Below are 20,869 nucleotides of genomic sequence, written 5' to 3'. Positions count from 1 at the left end.
ATAGAACCGCCACCGAACAGGGTTGTTCAAACTTAATCAGAAAGTGGGCCAGATGTATATAAGGGCCTTTGTAGCATTTTCATTTGACTCTTAGGGTCTCGGGAAAAAGCGCTCCCGTACTGTTATAACAGCTTCCGATTGCTTCACCTTTTCACACCGGTCCTTCCCAGTAAGCTTTTTATAGTCGACATAGCAGTTCTGAGTTCACTTGTCCTGGAAGCGGCGGCCCTCACAGTCAACTTTCCTTCTTTCTTTTTTTTTAAATTTACAGTCGCCATGTCGGAAATGGGCTGGGCTAAAATTCGTACAGAAAGCCAAGGGGAGATGGACAAAGGGCTGCTGCCATCATCTGGTAAAATGGTGACTTTTTTATTTTTGTACAGATGTATTTTATACTGCGGGCCACATATAAATTTTAAGACAGAGACCACAGGCCAGTAAAAATCTGATCACGGGCCCGTAAATGGCCCCTGGGACGGATTTTGGACATACCCTGCCCATAAGACAACTTTACAAGTAGGCGGGAGGGGGGGTGGAATGTTTTCATTGCTAATGCTAGCTTAAGTCTTACCACTGCTGCTATTTTATTGGAACAGTTTGAATGCCTGAGGGGAGGTCATTTAAGTACAAAGCAATTTCTCTTCGGTGGGACGGGATTAGGTTTTGGGAGGGTTGTGATGTCATCACGGAGTTACATCATCAAACTCCGGACGATTTCCCCCTCAAAACTGCATATTTTCATCAAGCTGGCAATGCGAGAAATGTTGTTTTTTTGTTTTTTGCAGAGTCGGCAGCTGTGTGGATGTTGAAAAGGACATCAGACATGTTTGTTGACGCCACAGATGCACTGTTAGCACAGCTGCTTTTCACGTTGGAGTCTTCCTGAAAGGGTTTTGGAGACTAAGGTGCACTTAAAGCCCCAGTGTGTGATATTTGACCACTCGGTGGCACTGTTGTCTAATGCCAACGAAAATCAATGCTACAAGCGACAAGTTGGAAAACAAACATGGCGGAGACCTAAGCGTGGACTGCACTATGAAAATGAAATACACATTTCTCAACTTGTGATTTTTATTACCGTATTTTCCGCACTATAAGGCACACCTTAAAGCCTTTATTTTTTTCAAAAGCTGACCATGCGCCTTATAATACAGTGCGCCTTATTTATGGATCAATATTAAGTCGCAAAGTCTTGCAACTAATGCAGCAGCCGCGAACTAGATTTTCCCCGAACGCAAAGTAGTCCGCAGTGTATGCTGGGATTTATTTACCGGCATTTCATTGGCTAACCAATGTGTCAATCATCATTTGAATCGATCACTATTGGCTAAAGTTATTCGGAGGTAAAGGGGGCGGATCCTTTTTATCATTTACAGGCTCGCATAGGCTAAAGGTGTAAAACAAAGCCTGCAATTGGCCGAAAAAGATGTGTCAATCATCAGTTAAATCGATCACTATTGGCTAAAGTTATTCGGAGGTAAAGGGGGCGGATCCTTTTTATCATTTACAGGCTGACATAGGCTAAAGGGGCAAAACAAAGCCTGCAATTGGCCGAAAAAGATGAATGTGAATAGCAAGTTGGGTTGACGACATAGAGAAAACAGTATTTTACTATTCTGTACTGTATTTGTAAATATTTTACTCTCCTGGGTTTACTACACTCACGGATATAAGAGGACCATGGTTGCACATTATTCATGAACACAACGACTTCGGTGAGCTACTCCGGCTATATATTTTCCCTGTATCTTGTTTCAGACTGAACTCGATGTTTCTGTGATAAGCGGTGCAGATAATGGATGGAATAGAGTGTCTATTTTTAAATTAAACTCCAAGTGTTTATTGTCATATGCACAGTAAAGTTGCGAGCGAAAAAGAAAATAGAAACCAAGAAATGGTTGGCATTTCTTGAATCCCAAGACTTTAACCTTCCGAATGATATTCAGAACGATGCATTTGAGTGATTGGTGACATCGTACGGACACCGCATCCGCACGTGTCTACGACACGTATTTGCGTCTTAGCAAGCTTTGGGAATGTTAAGGGGGTAATAAGTTGGACTGAACTATCTGACTGTTTTGTCCACGTTCCCATTGTAGCGCCTTATAATCCGGTGCGTCTTATGTATGTCAAATATAGGACCAAAAACTATTTTTTTTGAGTGCGCCCTATAACCCGGTGCGCCTTATAGTGCGGAAAATACGGTAATATAAAAATCAACATTGGTATGACTATTGGCTAGTATTCACATACATTTTTGCTTTATTTACACTGAATGTTTTTTGTACCACTAGGAGGCACTAGATATAATACACTGTCCCTTTGAGTATAAGATTTTAGAAAACTCATGCTACGAGTAGCAATTTTTATTTTCACAATTGCTCTGGTCCTGCAACTTCGTTCAAATTATTAGTATTTTTATCCGTAAAACAGGTCCAAATCTATTACCGCATTCTAAGGCCACTTAAGCCACCTTGGAATAATTATTTTGAAACATTGTTTATTTTTAGTTTCCTAAACCGTAAAATACTAACTGTCCAGGTTTATTAACACATTGAAGGCCGATAGATGTCAAAATTGTGTAATTGTTGAGTGGCTCCTGCTGCTAGCATTAGCGACGCTAGGGGCCTGCAATGTTAGCGACCTGAAACACATAGCAAAATTCTGTAGCCAAGACTTGAATTTTGAAACCTAAATATAGTTCAAGTCTAAGGTTATTAACACACTAAGGGCCACTGGCGGCTATAAATGCCAAAAATATTGTGTTTTTGTTGAGCAGCACTTGCTAACGTTAGCAACGGTACCCACTTTCAGTATTAGATAGATAGATAGATAGATAGATAGATAGATAGATAGATAGATAGATAGAGAGACAGAGACAGAGAGAGAGAGAGAGAGAGAGAGAGAGAGAGAGAGAGAAATAGAGAAAAAGAGAAATAGAGAAAGAGAGAAAGAGAGAAAGAGAGAAAGAGATAGATAGATAGATAGATAGATAGATAGATAGATAGATAGATAGATAGATAGATAGATAGATAGATAGATAGATAGATAGATAGATAGATAGATAGATAGATAGATAGATAGATAGATAGATAGATAGATAGATAGATAGATAGATAGATAGATAGATGTATAGTTGGATAGATACATACTGTATAGAGAAAAAGATAGAATGTGATAGAGATAGTATAGAGATAGTATAGATAGATGTAAAGATAGATAGATGTAAAGATAGACAGACAGACAGACAGACAGACAGACAGACAGACAGACAGACAGACAGACAGACAGACAGATAGATAGATAGATAGATAGATAGATAGATAGATAAATGTATAGAAAGATATAGATGTATAGTTGGATAGATAGAGAGACATACTGTATAGAGAAAAAGATAGAAAGTGATAGATAGAGATAGTATAGAGATAGTATAGATAGATGTAAAGATAGATAGATGTAAAGACAGACAGACAGACAGACAGACAGACAGACAGACAGACAGACAGACAGACAGACAGACAGACAGACAGACAGACAGATCTCCTCAGTCTGTCCGTGTAGCAGGGCAGCAGGACATTACAAACTTAAGACACCGTAGAATAACTCTTTTGACAAACTGATTTTTTATTTTTCCAAACTGTAAACTACTTAACGTCCAGGCGCTTGCTGCTTCCTTTAGCGACGCTAACTGCTTGCAACGTTAGAAACGTTGATAACATTAAACGAAATTCTGTTGCCGAATTTGGAAATTTTGAATCTAAAATATAGTTCATGTCCAAGTTCATTAACACATTTAGGGCCACTAGCAACGTTATGAACTTTAGCCACATTAGCATTAAAGATGGTGGAGCTGCCATTTTAAATGCTGGAAATAAGTACCGTAAAATATTGCACCAGTGCACTCAAGTCGTCCTTTTTCAAGTTTCGATTGTGCTCGATTTTAATTTGATGCTAATATCAGCGACGAGTCATGAAGTCGTAACGCAGAGATACCGACTGTTCAATTGACTGTTGAAACATCCCGAGACCTTCATATCCATTAATGGTAAGGCTTATTTTCATCCCAAGTATGGCATACAAAAATGCTTTTAAAAGCTAAAAATATGGTACTTTCTTGTTTTTTTTTAAACCAAATCTTGTTGCTCAAATATTTTTATAACATACGACAAAATCACATTCGTGCGAATCTCACCTGGACGAGCAGTTGGCCTGGTAGTAGTAAGGTCGCTCAGCACGAGGTCTGTCGCTCAGAAAGTGAAGCGGATTTATCTTCTATAGAGTAAACACATGACCAGACATTTATTTTAATATGTGCAAAACATTGAATGTTAGAGCAGCGTTTATGAAGTGTTAGTCGGTATCAATAATACAGAAAGCACAAAACAATGATTACGTTTATATGCAGTAAATAGTCCGACTGGGATCAGAAAGCAGATTTTTGGAGCAATAACCACATAAATCGTTTACATGCCTAAGGACAGACATATAACCCCATAGACATGCCGTTTGCAATTATCCCGATCACCAAGGTGAAGTGAAAGCAACGTCATTACGCAAATAGATGTCGTTTCTGTAACAATTCTGCACTCTGAGCTCTTTTTCTCTCGCACTCTTGGCCTAACCTTATTTGGTCACTCACTTCCGAGTTCTATTTTCCTCCATATTGACGTGACTTGATTTCCCCGTGGATTTTCCTCCTATCGAGACTCGCCCTCTTTCCTCTATCAGTACGCCATCCCCTTGGTTCCTTGCTAGTTAGTTGTGTTTCTCGTTACCTTATAAGCACCCGTCACAGCGCTCTACGAAAACCACCTGATGGACTTTTTGGACTTTCCTGCTTGAACCTTTTGCCTGTCTATTTGAACACTTGATTGTTTCTGGTGTTCTGGATATTGTTGCCTCGCTACCTGCCTTTCCTTGCAACAAACCCTGTCCTAATAAAGGACAACCATTGAATTGTATTAATCCGTGCTTTTGCATTGTGCTTCCACACCTTCCGAAAAGAAAAACCATGACAGTTTCTGCATTTAACTGTTGAAATTTAACTCATGACACTCACCAAATTCAATTAAGAACCATGCTAGTTTCCTCCAAGCTCCAAATTAAGCTTCATTGCTACGTCCCATACGTTAACAAAATGTGCTCATACATTTGTTGCCAAAAGAAAAGACTTATACTATATATGGATGGATACAACTGTGGCATTTTCTATATCTGGACCGTAGGGCAGAAAACGAAACAGAAATAATCCCATAGAAATCAACCAATACAATTTTGGTTGTTTAGCAACAAAACCAGAGTTTGCAGGTATCATTCATCTGTATACTGAAGGAGTGATTTGTGGCATAAAAATATCTCAGATGAGGGAAACTGCATGTGCGCACCAGCATTCAGATTACTCGTGCATGAATACATGGAAAATGAAAGGACCAACCCAACTATTGCAATCGAAATATTCGTAGTCGGACAAAGAACTTTATCATATTTCTATGTACGTTTGTATGACTTTAGAAAATCGGAATAATGACGATGGTCTGTTTTCAATCGGATTGTTAACTGCATGTAAACGTAGCCAATGATTATCAATTTCAGACGGTGAAATTAAAAAGGTTTTCTGCGTGAATACATAAAAAAAACACAAATAATAACTGTAAACAAACAAAAATGTGTTAATTCACCCAAGAGAAAACTGATTCACAAGCAAAAACAGAGACATACAATAATTGGGAAAAAAAACAAAATCCGTTAAGTGTTAAAAAGTACAAAATCCAGACGCCCAACATCATGCAGTGCCATGCAGAGGAAAAAAAGCAGAAGATGAAGACGGAGGTGGAAGAAGAAAGCTGTTAGCATGTGCCACTGCTTGGTTATCTACTCACTGTTCGCCGCCTGACCACCTAAGAAGGGTTCCTGCTCCATCATGTCCATGGGAATTTTAATGCTGGGAACTTTATCATTGTAAGGATAGTCAGACTGTTGGAGAGACCACACACACACACACGCAAAGTCTTCAAGATCTGATCTTCACCCAAGTTGGAAGGACCTTACCACGTAGCACCAGACGTTGGACTTTGGGGTATATCTGATCTGGTCTGTTTTACACACGATTAAGTCCAAAAAAGAGTCATTATTGTCTTTATATTGTCTCGTTCGGTCCAAATCAAGAATCCAATATTTTTTTGCGTCTTTTTAATCATAATTTAATGTATTTTCAACCAGTTCTTGAAGTGGGGGTTGGGACAAGCATGTGTCCTTTGTGATAATTGCATTTCCACCTAGCAACTCACATTTGGGGTAATCCGGTTTGGTCGTTTTTTTGTCCAAAAATCAACCAAAATTGGGATGGTGGAAATTTACTCTGAAAGTAATCGTTTTCATTGTGATTGGATTGTCTAATGCGGTCCAAATTTAGCTCCTAAAACTTTTCTTCACATCGCTTTGAAAATGATGCTTCTTTAACTTTCCCTTTTTGGCCAAATAAAGAAACTTTTGGCGTCTTTCCACCCCATTTTCGACATTGTTTCAAACAGGTTGTGCTGGGTGAGTTCTTACATGTATGTCTCTTTTGTGATAAATGCATTACAGATGCTGCCCTACTTACGAATGAGATCGGACGATCGTAAGTTAAATTAGTTCGGAAGTTGCTTCAGTGCTATATTTTGTATGTTTAAGGTTTATATAAGGATATTTGAGGCTTGTAGTGTATTGTTTTGTACTAAAATATAAACATTTCATGTAATAATATGCTATATCTATAAAGATAAATATAGTTCAGTTTAACAAACTTTTGGAAGATGAGCTTCAAGAGGTCCTCCACCGTGGTAACAAAGTGTCCAAAAAAAGCATTCCGACCATTTTCTCAACCGCATCAAGCTTTCTTATTCCACTTTTATTTTAAGAGAAACGGCTCGCCTCTTCTTTTCACTTTACACCAACCATATTGAATGGATGCACGAGATATTAAATAATAAAAACATCAAAGTTCTTAGCGAGCAAGATACAGTACACGTAGTACTGTATATTTACAAACGAACTAGGAAGTAGAAGCCAGATTTCTTCTTCGGGGTGGGTGCTGGGTGACCTCTCACAGCGCCACCACATGCTGGAGGCACCACAGTTATGTCCTGTACTCGGAAAAAGGTGCACAATACAAAATCTAACTTACAGCAATGTCCAGATATTTTTCTACATCCCAATTTTTTTTTTGTTTTCGTATCTACTATTTTACGTAAGTCCAATGGTCGTAAGTAGGGGAGCGTCTGTTGGAGGGACCCTCCTACCTAGCACCAGACCCGAAAATATAGAGGTAAAACCCGGTCTGGTCTGTTTTAGACATGTTTTTTTTTTCGTTTTTTTTTCGAAAATGGACAAAAATTGGGATAACACAAAAAGAATTTGTTACTGTGTTTATATTGTCTCATTCGGTTCAGATTTCTCCCCCCAATAGTCTTCTTTTCAACCTCCTAGAAAAGAAGTTGTATTTTACTTTTTCACATCTCAATAAAATGAAGGACCATTGGTGTCTGGTCAACCTCTTTTCATCGTCTTTTCAACCAGTTGTTGCTGGTTGGATTCGAACACGCATGTGTCCTTGGTGATAAATGCATTTCCACTAAGTTGAAGGGACCTTCCCACCTAGCATCAGATCTTGGAAATAGAAAATCCGGTCTGGTCCCTTTTAGACATGATTTAGTCCAAAAATATATCCAAATTGGGTTGGGCCCAAATTACTCTGAATATAATCATAATTGTGTTAATTTTGCCCCATGCAGCCCAAACTCAGCCCCAAAAACAGTCTTCATCTCAACGTCTTGAAAAATACCTTTTTCACATTCACTTAGAAAGAAACAAATTAACAAACTTTGGTGTCATTTTAACCTATTTTCAATGTCGTTTTAACCAGATGTTTCTATGTGAATTGTGACCTTTGAGATCATCACATTTCTACCAAAAGGGTTCTAAAAACTAGTTGCTCAGTGCAGAAGGGAATGAAAAAAATCCAAAGCTATTTCATTGAAACAAAATAATTTTGGAAAAATACCTAAAATTAGTTAAATCCACCTAAATTGTCAGGTAACTGACCCTTCTAGAGTCACACTTCCTCTGTGATTCTTTTCTTGCTTTTTAAAAGTAGTAAAAATCAAACGAAAATAATCAGAGTAATTAAATGATTACATTTCAAAAAAATAAACACAAAAAACAATAATTAATAGATTAAAAACTTCCCCAGGCCGACCCGTGATTGTTTATCCAATTCTTTGAATAATCAAAGAAAAAAACAAAACTAAGCTCAATTCAATTCTAAAATAAGGGTTCATTGCAGACTCGCTGACAATAAATTTTGAATCTCTTACATCCTCGACGTCGCTGTCTTCTCTGTTTTGTTTCTTCTTCTCGTCCTCCTTCTTCTTCTTGTCCTTCTCGGGGATGACGTCATCCAGGAAACTCAGGTCCTGCTGTGAGAAGACGCAATCCATGGCTTTCCTCACAGCCACGAGAGCCAGGATCTAAAAAAGGGACAGGTCTCAAGAATCAGGTGGCAAACATTTCTCGAGCACAATACTCGAGTATTGAAAAATGGTAAGGTACATAACCCGCATACTTTAGCAAACTTGTTTAATAAACCTTAACACCCACTGTGATATTTTGACCCTACCCCGCTTCACATTCCCGCATGAACCATCTCCTATGTTCCATTAAAAAAAAAAAAACATATACAAGATGTGGACTTTTCCTGTGTCGGGATTCCTTTGTGACCTTTCAAAAAATAAATAACAACAACGAGTGCATGTTTCTGCAAGGGCCTGAGGAAATGTGGAGGAAAGACAGACAGTTCTCTGAACTTTTTCACAGTCCCGTATTAACCTGGTGTACTTAGGGGTACAAAGACATGTTCTACTGTCTTCCGATCCCAAAAGACCCTTTCAAAGGCTAAAAAGTCCGAGAACAGGAAGTTGGCAAGCATTATTTTGAGCATTATAATGACTCTCCTATAGAAAACACGTTTAATACATTGATTTCAGCTTCACAGTTTTCAAATTCCCACCATAATACCCCCCATATTATATTTCTTACGTAAGTAAAAATGATCGGAGGGTATATTCGTTTAAGGGTTATTTTTGTTTTTTCCTTAATTTTTTTAAACAATTACTATTATTATTACCAGCTCGGTGGCCTTGGGGGTAGGGCGCCCGCCCCAAGACTGGGAGGTTGTTGGTTTGAACCTCGGGCAGGTAATACCTAAGACTTACAACATTGGTATTAGGGGTTGGAATCGGGGGGTTAGGGTTAGGATTAGACTCCCAACGAGATGTTGCAACGCATCAGTTGGGTTAAGCGAGGGGGCTGGGAATCCCCTCCTCAGTATCAATCTCCCAGAAAGAGTCAAAAATGTGAATGTGTTTTCGACTCCAGCCACTTCCTACTAGGGGGTTATGGCTTCGGTATATATATATATATATACTATAAGGCGCACCTAAAAGTCTTAATTTTTTTTAAAAGCTGACCATGCGCCTTATAATACTGTGCGCCTTATATGTGGATCAATATTAAGTCGCAAAGTCTTGCAACTAATGCAAAGCAGCCGCCGACTAGATTTTCCCCCCAACACGAAGTAGTCCGCGGTGTATGCTGGGATTTATATACCGGTGTTTCATTGGCTAACCAATGTGTCACACATCATTTGAATCGATCACTATTGGCTAAAGTTATTCGGAGGTAAAGGGGGCGGATCCTTTTTATCATTTACAGGCTGGCATAGGCTAAAGGGGCAAAACAAAGCCTGCAATTGGCCGAAAAAGATGAATGTGAATAGCATGTTGGGTTGACGGCATAGAGAAAACAGTATTTTACTTTTCTGTACTGTATTTGTAAATATTTTACTCTCCTAGATTTACGACACTCACGGATATAAGAGGACCATGGTTGCACATTATTATTGAACACAACGACTTCGGTGAGCTACTCCGGCTATATATTTTCCCTGTATCTTGTTTCAGAGTGATATCGATGTTTCTGTGATGGGGCTTTTTTTAAATTAAACTCAATTCCAAGTGTTTATTGTCATATGCACAGTAAAGTTGCGAGCGAAAAAGAAAATAGAAACTAAGAAATGGTTTGCATTTCTTGAATCCCAAGAGTTTAACCTTCCGAAGGATATTTGGAACGATGCATTTGAGTAACATCGTACGGACACCGCATCCACACGTGTCTACGACACGTATTTGCTTCTTAGCAAGCTTTCGGAATGTTAAGGGGGTAATAAGTTGGACTGAACTATCTGACTGTTTTGTCGACGTTCCCATTGTAGCGCCTTATAATCCAATGCGCCTTATGTATGGAAGATATAGGACCAAAAACTATTTTTTGGGGGTGTGCCCTATAACCCGGTGCGCCCTATAGTGCGGAAAATAGGGTATATATATATATATATATATATATATATATATATATATATATATATATATATATATATATATATATATATATATATATATATATATATATATATATATATATATATATATATATATATACATATATATGTTATTAATATATATATATCTAATCTATCTTTTGTAAAAATTTGTAAAATAGGTAATAGAATCTCAATAATGCTTAAAATTTGCTGAATATTCTTTTTTTTACTACAGATGAGACAAAAAAAACTAAAACTAGAGAAAATTATCTAACATTTACGTTACCGCAGGATTCTTTAAATACCAAGTACTATTTTTCAAATTTGAAAAAGTAAGGAGTAAGTTGAAACAAAAGTCCAAACAAAAAAATATTAAAAAGTAAATTGAATGAAGTTATGTGCCGATTTGTGCCGGAGAATAACAAAATTTCCCCCCAAAATTTCGTCATCTCAAATCAACAAATTATTTAATTCTAAGTATTATTTTTCTCATTAAAAAAGTTAGAAAAATGATTTAAAAAAAAGTAAAAGAGCATAATTATCTGCCAATTACATTATATATTTGTTTAACTATGGATGAGAAGAGCAAAACTTTAAACTAAACAAAATATAGCATATTTTCTAAATCAAAGCATAGATGTTTTATTTTTTTTAACAAAAGTAAAATAAAAAATAATTAAATCAATGTTTAAAAAAATTTACCGTATTTTCCACACTATAAGGCGCACCTAAAAGTCATAATTTTTTTCAAAAGCTGACCATGCGCCTTATAATACAGTGCGCCTTATTTATGGATCAATATTAAATCGCAAAGTCTTCCAACTAACTTGCAGCCGCCGACTAGATTTTCCCCCGAACGCCAAGTAGTCCGCGGTGTATGCTGGTATTTATTTACCGGCATTTCATTGGCTAACCAATGTGTCAATCATCATTTGAATCGATTACTATTGGCTAAAGTTATTCGGAGGTCAATGGGCGGATCCTTTTTATCATTTACAGGCTGGCATTGGCTTAAACGGCAAACAAAGCCTGCAATTGGCCAAAAAAGATGTGTCAATCATCATTTGAATCGATCACTATTGGCTAAAGTTATTCGGAGGTCAATGGGCGGATCCTTTTTATCATTTACAGGCTGGCATTGGCTTAAACGGCAAAACAAAGCCTGCAATTGGCCGAAAAAGATGAATGTGTATAGCACGTGGTTGACGGCATTCAGAAAGCATTTTTTATTATACTGTATTTGTAAATATTTTATTCTCCTGGATTTACTACACTCACGGATATAAGAGGACATTGGCTACACATTATTATGAACACAACGACTTCGGTGAGCTACTCCGGCTATATATTATCCCTGTATCTTGTTTCAGACTGAACTCGATGTTTCTGTGATAAGTGGTGCAGATAATGGATGGAATGGAGTGTCTATTTTTAAATTAAACTCAATTCCAAGTGTTTATTGTCATTTGCACAGTAAAGTTGCGAGCGAAAATAGAAAATAAGGAATGGCATTTCTTGAATTCCAAGACTTTAACCTTCCGAATGATGGAACGATGCATTTGAGTGACATCGTACGGACACCGCATCCGAACGTGGACCAAAAACTATTTTTTCGGGGTGCGCCCTATAACACGGTGCGCCTTATAGTGCGGAAAATACGGTAAATTAAAGAAGTGAGAAAAAAATTCTGATTATTTTACTTATTTTATACTACTTTTGAGAAGAAATAATTGTAAATTAGCTCAAATGAAAGCTTTCTTTTTTTGTTTTATAAAGAAGAGGAATAACAAATCTTAAACCAAATACAATTACCTGTCATCAGCATTAGTCACATTTTTTCTGATTTTAAGTATTATTTTTCTAATAATAAACAAGCTAAAAAAGTTTGTAGAAATATATAAAAAAATAAACCTAATGAGCAAGATTATGGGCTGTCTGCAATATCGGGGAATGGTATTCGTATAATTTTAGTAGAAAAATAACGATGGAAATAATAATGCACTGAAAAAGATCTTATGTGGCAAAATCGTGTTTATATTTTTTTTGCAGTTCACTGCCAAATCCAAAATCTATAACCACTAGATGCCGGCCTTACCATAACAGGGAAAATGATGGCCGCCACCGTGGATTTGAGGATCCAAAGCAAGGCCAAGCAGATGGCTTGAAGAAATGTGAAGAGGTGCACCTTCCGTAGTGGCACGTGTCTTAAATAAATCAGATCGGGCTGGTGCTTAGCAGGCATCAGCAGCAGCTTCAGGCGGTCCATAAACTACATGCAAATATATGTCATTTTAACCAGGATATTAACAGAAGTCTAAATATATCAAAGGCGGTGAATTAATTGAAAATACTTGTTATTATTGTGAGAAAAACTGACCTGAACTCCATTGAGAGAGGCCACTCCCATGTACAGGAAGACGCCATACAGCACCGGCATGGGGATGAACTAATGGAGACGTTGCATGAATATTAGTGACTTTAAAAAACACTACGAGTAAATTAGCGTATTTTCCGGCCTAAAATGTTAAAGTGCACCTCATATGCACCACAGAATATGATAAGATTGGAAATGCATTCAGTAATTATAGGTATGCATTACCATACAAGATTTTCTAGTAGTACCTAATTGGAGCAATGAATGTGCAACGATTGATCAATCGATAATCATCACTGACCTAAATCGCAAAACATTGTATTCAACGGGAATCGAACCTGAGTAGTTGCGGTGAGGGCGCCGACATTTTACCTCAAGTCCACCAGTGGTACAGGTGACACACAAAATTGCGCAGGTATTATGTCATTATGGGCAGCACAGTAGATGAGTGGTTTGCACGTCAGCGCCACCGTTCTGAGGTCATGGGATCAAACCTTCCTGTGTGGAATTTGCATGTTCTCCCTGTGCCTGCGTGGGTTTCCTCCGGGCACTGCGGTTTCCTCCCACATTACAGAAACATGCAGTTCAGGTTAATTGGCCTGTCCAAATTGTCCCTAGGTGTGAATGAGCAAGTGAGTTGTCTGTTTCTGTGTGCCCTGCGATTGTCTGGTAACCAGTTCAGGGTGTCCCCTGCCCATTGCCCAAAAATAGCTGGGATGGGCTCCAGCACCCCCGTGACCCTACTGAGGATAAGCGGTGCAGATAATGGATGGATTGTCTCATTATCACACTATTTTCTCTCACTGTGGCTGTGGGAATGCAGACACTTTACTATTAGACCATGAGTGGTACGAATGACATACAAAAAGGCATTAGAGCTTGTCTCATTATTTCACTATTTTTACTCACAATGCCAAAAACACTAATTTGCAGAGTTCATTCTGATAGATTAAACAGTCTCTCCACCCTTTCACCAACGAACGTTAGAGAATGGAGAAAACAAAAAGTCTTTCAACAAAATACTTTTTTACGTACGTATACATTTTAAACTGCAACATCATTGACACACAGGTGAAGAAGCGGAGAGACTGTTCAACCTATTAGAATGCACTATGCAAATCAGTTAGTCTAGTGGTAAAGTGCCGGCACTCTCACCTTAACTACCCCGGAATCAGTTGCATTCAATGTTTTGCAATTTGGGTTAGCAACATTCATCTGATCCAATCATTGCATTTTTTTACACAAATACACAAAGTAGCTCCTACTGCAATCACAATTTCATGCGCCTTATAATGAGGTGCGCCTTAGAGTATATGAGCATTTACCTTTAAAATGGGAGCCATGAAAACGGACAATCCGGTCAGGATGAAAACAAATACGCCGGTGACCCTCTGCTCCCTAAAATAGATGAAATAATTACAACATCGTCGATGTCTTGACAATGAATTTTCCTCCATTTTCTCCGGTCCGTTCTCAGTCCCTGCAGGACGTTCCGTTTGTGTTTTTGTTTTCTCAGCTCGCAGCTGTCACAGCACGTGTGAGTGCAAAGCGGTCCGAATGAAAGGGAAACAAAATCAATTAGGACCAGTGTTGGGAGTAACGCATCACTGAGGAACATGTTCCTGGAACGCGATTGCTTTACTCTGTAACGAGCATCGTAACACGATTTTAATAACATTTTGTAACTCATCTGTCATGGTGCGTTACACTGCTATCAATTATAAGCAAACCATGATTTAGGTTCCTCCTTTCGTTGATGAAGTCATATCTAACCTTTGATGTGCCTGCAACATGACGCTAAAAACAACATTCCGGAAAATACAACTGAGTTTTAGAGTACTAGGACACTGAATTTCACCCTACTGATATTCTGATATTCTCCCTATTGTATATACTAATAATAATAATAATAATAATAATAATTTCCTTGTATTGTCATTCTGTGTAACAATGTACACAGAACGAAATGTCGATTGCACCTGACCCGTTGTAGCGAGCCGATGCAGCCGCAGCCAACAGAGGGCGCCGCCGACCACTTTTTAAGTCTTAGGAATGACTCGGCCGGGGCGCGAACCACCGACCTCCCAGTCTCAAAGCGGGCGCCTTACCATCACACCCAAGCCGCATTCACAACTATAAAAAAAATTACTGAAATCAGGAGATCAGTTTTGATGAGAGTATTTGATTGTGTGTCGCCAGTAGCGATTGGTAGGCAGCTCCTGTGGCAGTGGGCGTGGCTTATACAGGCACAGAGAAATCAGTTCGGCAAACGTGAGCACAAAATTTACGGTTAGAAATGCTGACATTTGACCTTTTTTAGAATTATTTTTGCAATACACCATGCCTGGATAAAAAAAGAAACTGCTTGGACATTACCCAAGAGTGGAGAAGGAAATTTTCGAGTGGTTGGAAGACAGAAGACAAAATGGATATGGAGTGTCTCGGGGGTGTTTGTTTGCAAGGTTTCAAGATCGCACAAGCCAAGGGTTTCTCCGCTTCCACAGGTTGGTGTACAAGTTTTATCTTATTTCTTTTATAATGTGGCTCTCTTTAAGCAATTTCAGGGGGTCGGCTTAAATGTGAGTATATACAGTAAATTGTAACTAGAAAGGTACTTTAAGAGCAACGTGCTAGTTTCGGTTGTCAGTAATCTGGAGCTCTGTTTCTCAACTAGTGGGTTGGGACCCAAGAGTGAGTTGCGGACCCGTTTTCAGTGGGTTGCAAGTCTTTTCATTGACCAAATTATGCTAAGTACAAGAAAACATATGAAGGGACAAATACGCCCTGCTCAATCTCATCCTCTTCACCTCGTTTAAGAGGGACCACATCTCATTTTATAGTGCTTCTGTTGGTTTTATTTCCTTTTTCTGCCCATATTAAATGGGTTCTAAGTAAGTGGGAGTAAAGTAAGGGGAGAAAAAATTGGAAAACAGTAACAAAGATAAAGTCGAGGAAGGAAACGATTGCGAAATATGAAACTGGTCTACGGGTGCCTTTGAAGCGCTGCTTGAAGGTACAGTAAATTGATTAAATTTTCTATGTTTTTAGCTTGCTACTAGCTTTTATTAACTACATAAACAAATAACTATTGGTGTTTAAGTACACGGTTTATTCATATTTTGAAATTCTTTTAGTAGTTGGCTATTTTCAAAGCGGGGACGCTTACATGCAATGTAGTGGGTACTGAAGTCAAAGGGGTTATTGAGAGGATAAGGCAATTACATTCAGGATGACGTAACAAGTAACTGTAACACAGGACTGCTTAGCAGTGATGTTTTTTTTAACAAAGTAAATTTGGACTTACCTGACTCCCAAGAATTTGGGCTGCTCTCCGGGCGCGGACGTTTCCGTTTCCATCTTCAAACTGTCGATGTGAGCGATGGAGATGACGGTGGCCGCCACGTACCAGGGCAAGCCCAGGAAGGAGCACACCACCATCAACACTGCCACCCAGAACAGATCCAGGTGGTAACCCGCACCTTTCTGAAACATGGAAAAACGGCAAACGTCACAGAAAGAACTACAAAGACAAGAATAATATTAATAATTCCAGCTATATTATAAATGAGTTTAAACTTTAGCAGACACTCAAAATAAAGTGAGAAGACATCAATGGATTTTGAACTTGCAAGGAGAACCCCATCCTGTCCTATAGCCTTCCCCTTAGCCCCTTCTTTTTATCAAATCTTCAAGGTTACAAAATAAAGATCAGCCCTAAAGGGTAATTTCCATTTATTAAGGCACGAAAAAAAAAAAATATATATATATATAAATATACACACAATATGTTGTAATGAGTCTTTCACAACACTGTGGATGAATTGTGTCCCACTCTTCTTTGCAAACTTGTTTCAAATCTGCCGTATTGGAGGGTTTTCTAGCATGAACTGCACGTTTAAGGTAACACCACAGCATTTGAAATCCGGACTTTGACTTGGCCACTCCAGGACCTTCGTTTTGCATTATTTAGCCATTCTGAGGTGGACTTTCTGGTGTTTCAGATCTTGATAATGCTGCATGATGCAGGAGTGCTTAAGATTGAGGACACAAACTGATGGTCAATATTCTGGTAAACGCCATCATCAATTATTCCGTCAACTACAGCAAATTGCCCTGGTACTGAGGCAGTAAAGCAGCCCCAGACAATGACACTGCCACCACCATGCTTTACAGTTGGCATCATGTTCTTCTTGTTGGATGCTGTCTAATTTTTACGCCAGATGTAATGGGCTGAACACCCTTCTTCATCAGTCCATAGAATGTTTCTCCAAATGTCTTGAGAATAATCAAGATGCTTTTTAACTAATGTGAGACGACTCTATGTGCACTTTTGTGACAGCAATTTTGGCCTGGAAACTCTACCATCTAAGGCGTTTTAGGCCAGTCTCTTTCTTATAGTGGAGTTATGAACATTGACTTTAACAGAGGCAAATGAGGCCTACAGTTCCTTGGATGTTTTTCGAGGTTCTTTTGTAATCTCCTGTATGAGCCGTCACACTCTTGGAGTAACATCAGTTGTTCGACCACTCCTGGGAAGGTTTACCACTGTTCCCATTTTTCTCCATTTGTGGATAATTGCCAGTGGTTTGCTGGAGCTCTACAGTCCTACAGCAATTGTGTTCTTAAGATTTTGTAACATTAATTTTGTCTGACAGATTTAATTCAACACAGGTAGTGGCAATTGATTTGGGGTTTGGCCTGTGGTTAGTCACAGTAACATTGTGATTTGAAAATAATATTCGATGAATCAATGATCAAAATACTTGCAGACAAATTGTACACTCCATTATTTGTGGACGACTTGCTTCATGGCATGACTAGGATATCTAAAGCTAATTGGAGGTGTTCCCTCACCGGCACGAAACATGCCTCACAGGCACGAGAGGAATGCCACATTTGGTGAGAGTGCAAGGTTTCACCAGGGCAGGTTGCTCACCTTCAGCTTGTGCTCCTTCCTGTTGACGATCACGGCCGTGATCTGCTGGTCCATGAAGATCAAGATGGTGACCAGCAGGGCGGGCAGTGCCGAAGCCAGGTACACCCACCAGGGGTTGCCCCCGAACGGAGGCACGAACCAGCCTCGCAGGGGGCTTGTCGGCTAAGAGATGGGGATGGGATTTAAGGATTGCTTAAACAGGGCCGTGCTAAAATCAACAGCGTTGTAATTGATACAATAAAAAAAATCAACAAATAAAAAGAAATGTCTTGTCCTACGAGATATTTCTTGTATTTCTCCTTATTTTTCAAATCAATATTGTTTTGTTTTTTCATCTTAAATCAAGATTGTAATTTGTTTTGAAAAAATTGTTCGATGATATTTAAGCAATATTGCCCACCCCATTTTTTAGTAATAAAAACTCATGATTACCAATGTGAATCACCTGTGCCCGCTCATTTGGCGCCAACTGCTGTGGGTTCTGATTGGTTCCCTGTCCTTATTTAAACCCAGTCCTGTTACTTCCCTGTTGTCAGTCCGTCTGCAAACCTCTGATTGTACAAGGCAAGCCATTTTTGACCCTGACTCCCGCCTGTCTCGTTTTTGCTCCCGTTTGTCTCTGGCTACGACCTGTTTTGATCCCGTCCCGGCTTACGACCCATTTTTGATTCTGACTACGTCTACTTTCTCGTCCTGGCTTACGACTCGTTTCTGACCCCGACCACGCTTTTGCTCTCCCTGTCCCGGCTACCGACCAGTTTTTCCATCCCTGACACCGCCATCGCTCGCTACGGAAGATCCATTTCCGTATTTGGATCAGATTTCGAGTATGAGAGCGACTTACGTACCGCGTCCAGCGAACATCGGATCGTGGGCACAGCCCTTCCTCTTTCTTTCAAAAAAACTTGTGTTAAACGTTACGCAATTGGGTCCTGTTTCCGTTCAGGTCCTGACAAAAAATACGTTACACCGTGTCATGTAACTGCATGTTACATTAGATCATTTGTGTCAATCGGGGCAGCACGGCAGCGCAGTGGTTAGCGCTTGTGCGGCACAGTTCATGTCATGGGAACCTGTCGTGGGTTCAAATCCAGCTCCAGACTTCCTGTGCGGAGTTTGCATGTTCTCCCCGTGCTTGCGTGGGTTTCCTCCGGGCACTCCGGTTTCCTCCCACAGTCCAAAGACATGCATTTCAGGTGGATTGGCCGGTCCAAATTGTCCCTAGGTGTGAATGAGCGAATGCGTTGTCTGTCCCTGTATGCCCTGCGATTGGCTGGCAACCAGTTCAGGGTGTCCCCTGCCCACTGCCCGGAGATGGCTGGGATGGGCTCCAGCCCCCCCCGCGACCCTAATGAGGATAAGCGGTACGGCTGATGAGATGAGATGAGATTTGTGTCAATCACAAGGGCTGCGGGTCAATTTATGTGGCCCGTGAGAGCTTGAAAATTTTAAGTGTCTAAAAACAAATGGCAAATATAAATTAAGAGCTTGCTTTGACAAAAAAAAAAACATTTTAAATAAATAAATAAATAAAAGACAACAAAAATGTTTCAAATCAATGAATGTTTTTTTTTCTTTTCTTACTTGGAACAATTGATCCTTCATCAATGGTGTTATATGGGTTTTCATACACTGATAATATTTAAAGGGATTTATGTTAGAGCGACAAGAAAACTTGAGTACGTTATAATAAATAATGGGTTATATGACATTAATGAGAAGTGACATTTATTTCACAAAACGTAAATATTTGAATTTAGTAACATTTAAAAATTACATCAAGCCCTTTGAGGACAGTCAATTTAAAATGAGTAAGACACCGCTGGATTAGATTATCTTAAATTACACACTTCTATTCTATAGCATATGAATAACCTCTATTTTATGTTGACATGTCTGTGTATTATTTGCCCTCATGTTGGTTTTAGATCAGGGGATGGTGTAATAATAGTCTGTGGTTTGCAATAATCTGTGGTCTGTGCAGCCCTTTGAGACTCTTTGTGATTAAGGGCGTCACAAATAAACATGACTTGACTTAAATTGTGGTATGTTTGTTAACATACATAGACTTGCAAAATGGGACTTATAATCCTACTCACCTTGAATTCAGTGGGTACTATAAGTTTGGGCGTGTCCACGCCAACCATCGCGTCAACACCGCAGAAGATAAGAATAGTCAGGATGATGGCAAAGTCACTTATGAGTTTACGGACCTGCACAACAGAAAAAGCACGTATCAAAGACCCTGAAACGCATCAGCAAGACTTCAATATGGACTCACGGTGGTGGGGAAGAAGGGGCTGAACTTGAACTTCTTCAGTGCCATGGAGCAGGAGTAGGTGCCAAAGAAGAGGATGATGGACATAAGTGCGATATCTGGGACGAAGTGGCAGGCCTTGCCCACCAGCTCGCCGTTGTACTTCAGGCAGTCGGTACGGCTCAGAGACGACCATGTGGCGTTTATGGGCTGGACATATAAATGCAACGTTCAGTAGTATATGCTTTGTAAAATGGCGGCGCCCTCTGTTGGCTGCGGCTGCATCGGCTCGCTACAACGGGTCAGGTGTATCGACATTTCGTTCTAACAAAGAATGACAATACAAAGGAAATTATTATTATCATTATTATTGTGTGTCACATTCATGACATTATATCCAAGTTATCAATGCAAATATGACTTCATATTAGTTTTCTGTTAACTAATGGACCATACTTACGAATGTAATTGACATTTTTCCGTATTTAATCAAGTATGTAAAATTAAAACAAACAAACAAAATCAATTTGTGCCTTTTCAGACCCCTTATATAATCTAAATACGATTTTATTTCGGTGCAGTGAAGCTAACATTAGCATTAGCACTGGCAGTGGCACTAGCATCATGCACCTCCTACGCTTTTGGTTTATAACAATGATCAGGTTATAAATTAAAAATTAAACTATTAAAGGAATGATGTAAACAATAACATTAGATAATATAGTGGATGAGTTAGTGTCTAGTGTACAACAAAAACGCTGCATTAAGACCACAACATGAACCAGAATCTGGTATGGATTGAGATGGGTGCCTAGTTACGCTATAGGATGAGATATTTGATTGTACAGCATGTTGTTTTTGTACCAGTATGTCATTTTTAGTAAT

General features: G+C 39.1%; 1 protein-coding gene across 6 annotated transcripts in view; it reads right to left on the bottom strand.

The window, feature by feature from the left end:
- The window catches only part of slc4a4a (solute carrier family 4 member 4a), a 98,805-nt gene that overhangs the window by 4,328 nt on the left and 73,608 nt on the right, over positions 1-20,869 (bottom strand). For 3 of the 6 annotated variants that reach the window (XM_088336577.1, XM_088336581.1, XM_088336580.1), the window contains 10 exons: positions 20,009-20,194; positions 19,827-19,940; positions 17,728-17,889; positions 16,096-16,274; positions 14,117-14,189; positions 12,795-12,863; positions 12,513-12,686; positions 8,355-8,507; positions 5,880-5,973; positions 4,193-4,272 (listed from right to left, as the gene is read on the bottom strand). In XM_088336577.1, coding sequence (XP_088192703.1) covers positions 4,229-4,272; positions 5,880-5,973; positions 8,355-8,507; positions 12,513-12,686; positions 12,795-12,863; positions 14,117-14,189; positions 16,096-16,274; positions 17,728-17,889; positions 19,827-19,940; positions 20,009-20,194 — 1,248 coding nt within the window. In that variant the 3' untranslated portion in view covers positions 4,193-4,228. The remainder of the gene's footprint in view (positions 1-4,192; positions 4,273-5,879; positions 5,974-8,354; positions 8,508-12,512; positions 12,687-12,794; positions 12,864-14,116; positions 14,190-16,095; positions 16,275-17,727; positions 17,890-19,826; positions 19,941-20,008; positions 20,195-20,869) is intronic. The other 3 variants (XM_088336576.1, XM_088336579.1, XM_088336578.1) reach the window with 1 other exon arrangement.

Source organism: Urocampus carinirostris, chromosome 5 (assembly GCF_059441175.1).
Source record: "Urocampus carinirostris isolate Australia breed hairy pipefish chromosome 5, RoL_Ucar_1.0, whole genome shotgun sequence".
NCBI classification, from domain to species: domain Eukaryota; kingdom Metazoa; phylum Chordata; class Actinopteri; order Syngnathiformes; family Syngnathidae; genus Urocampus; species Urocampus carinirostris.
This window is presented reverse-complemented; position numbering and strand designations above follow the sequence as displayed.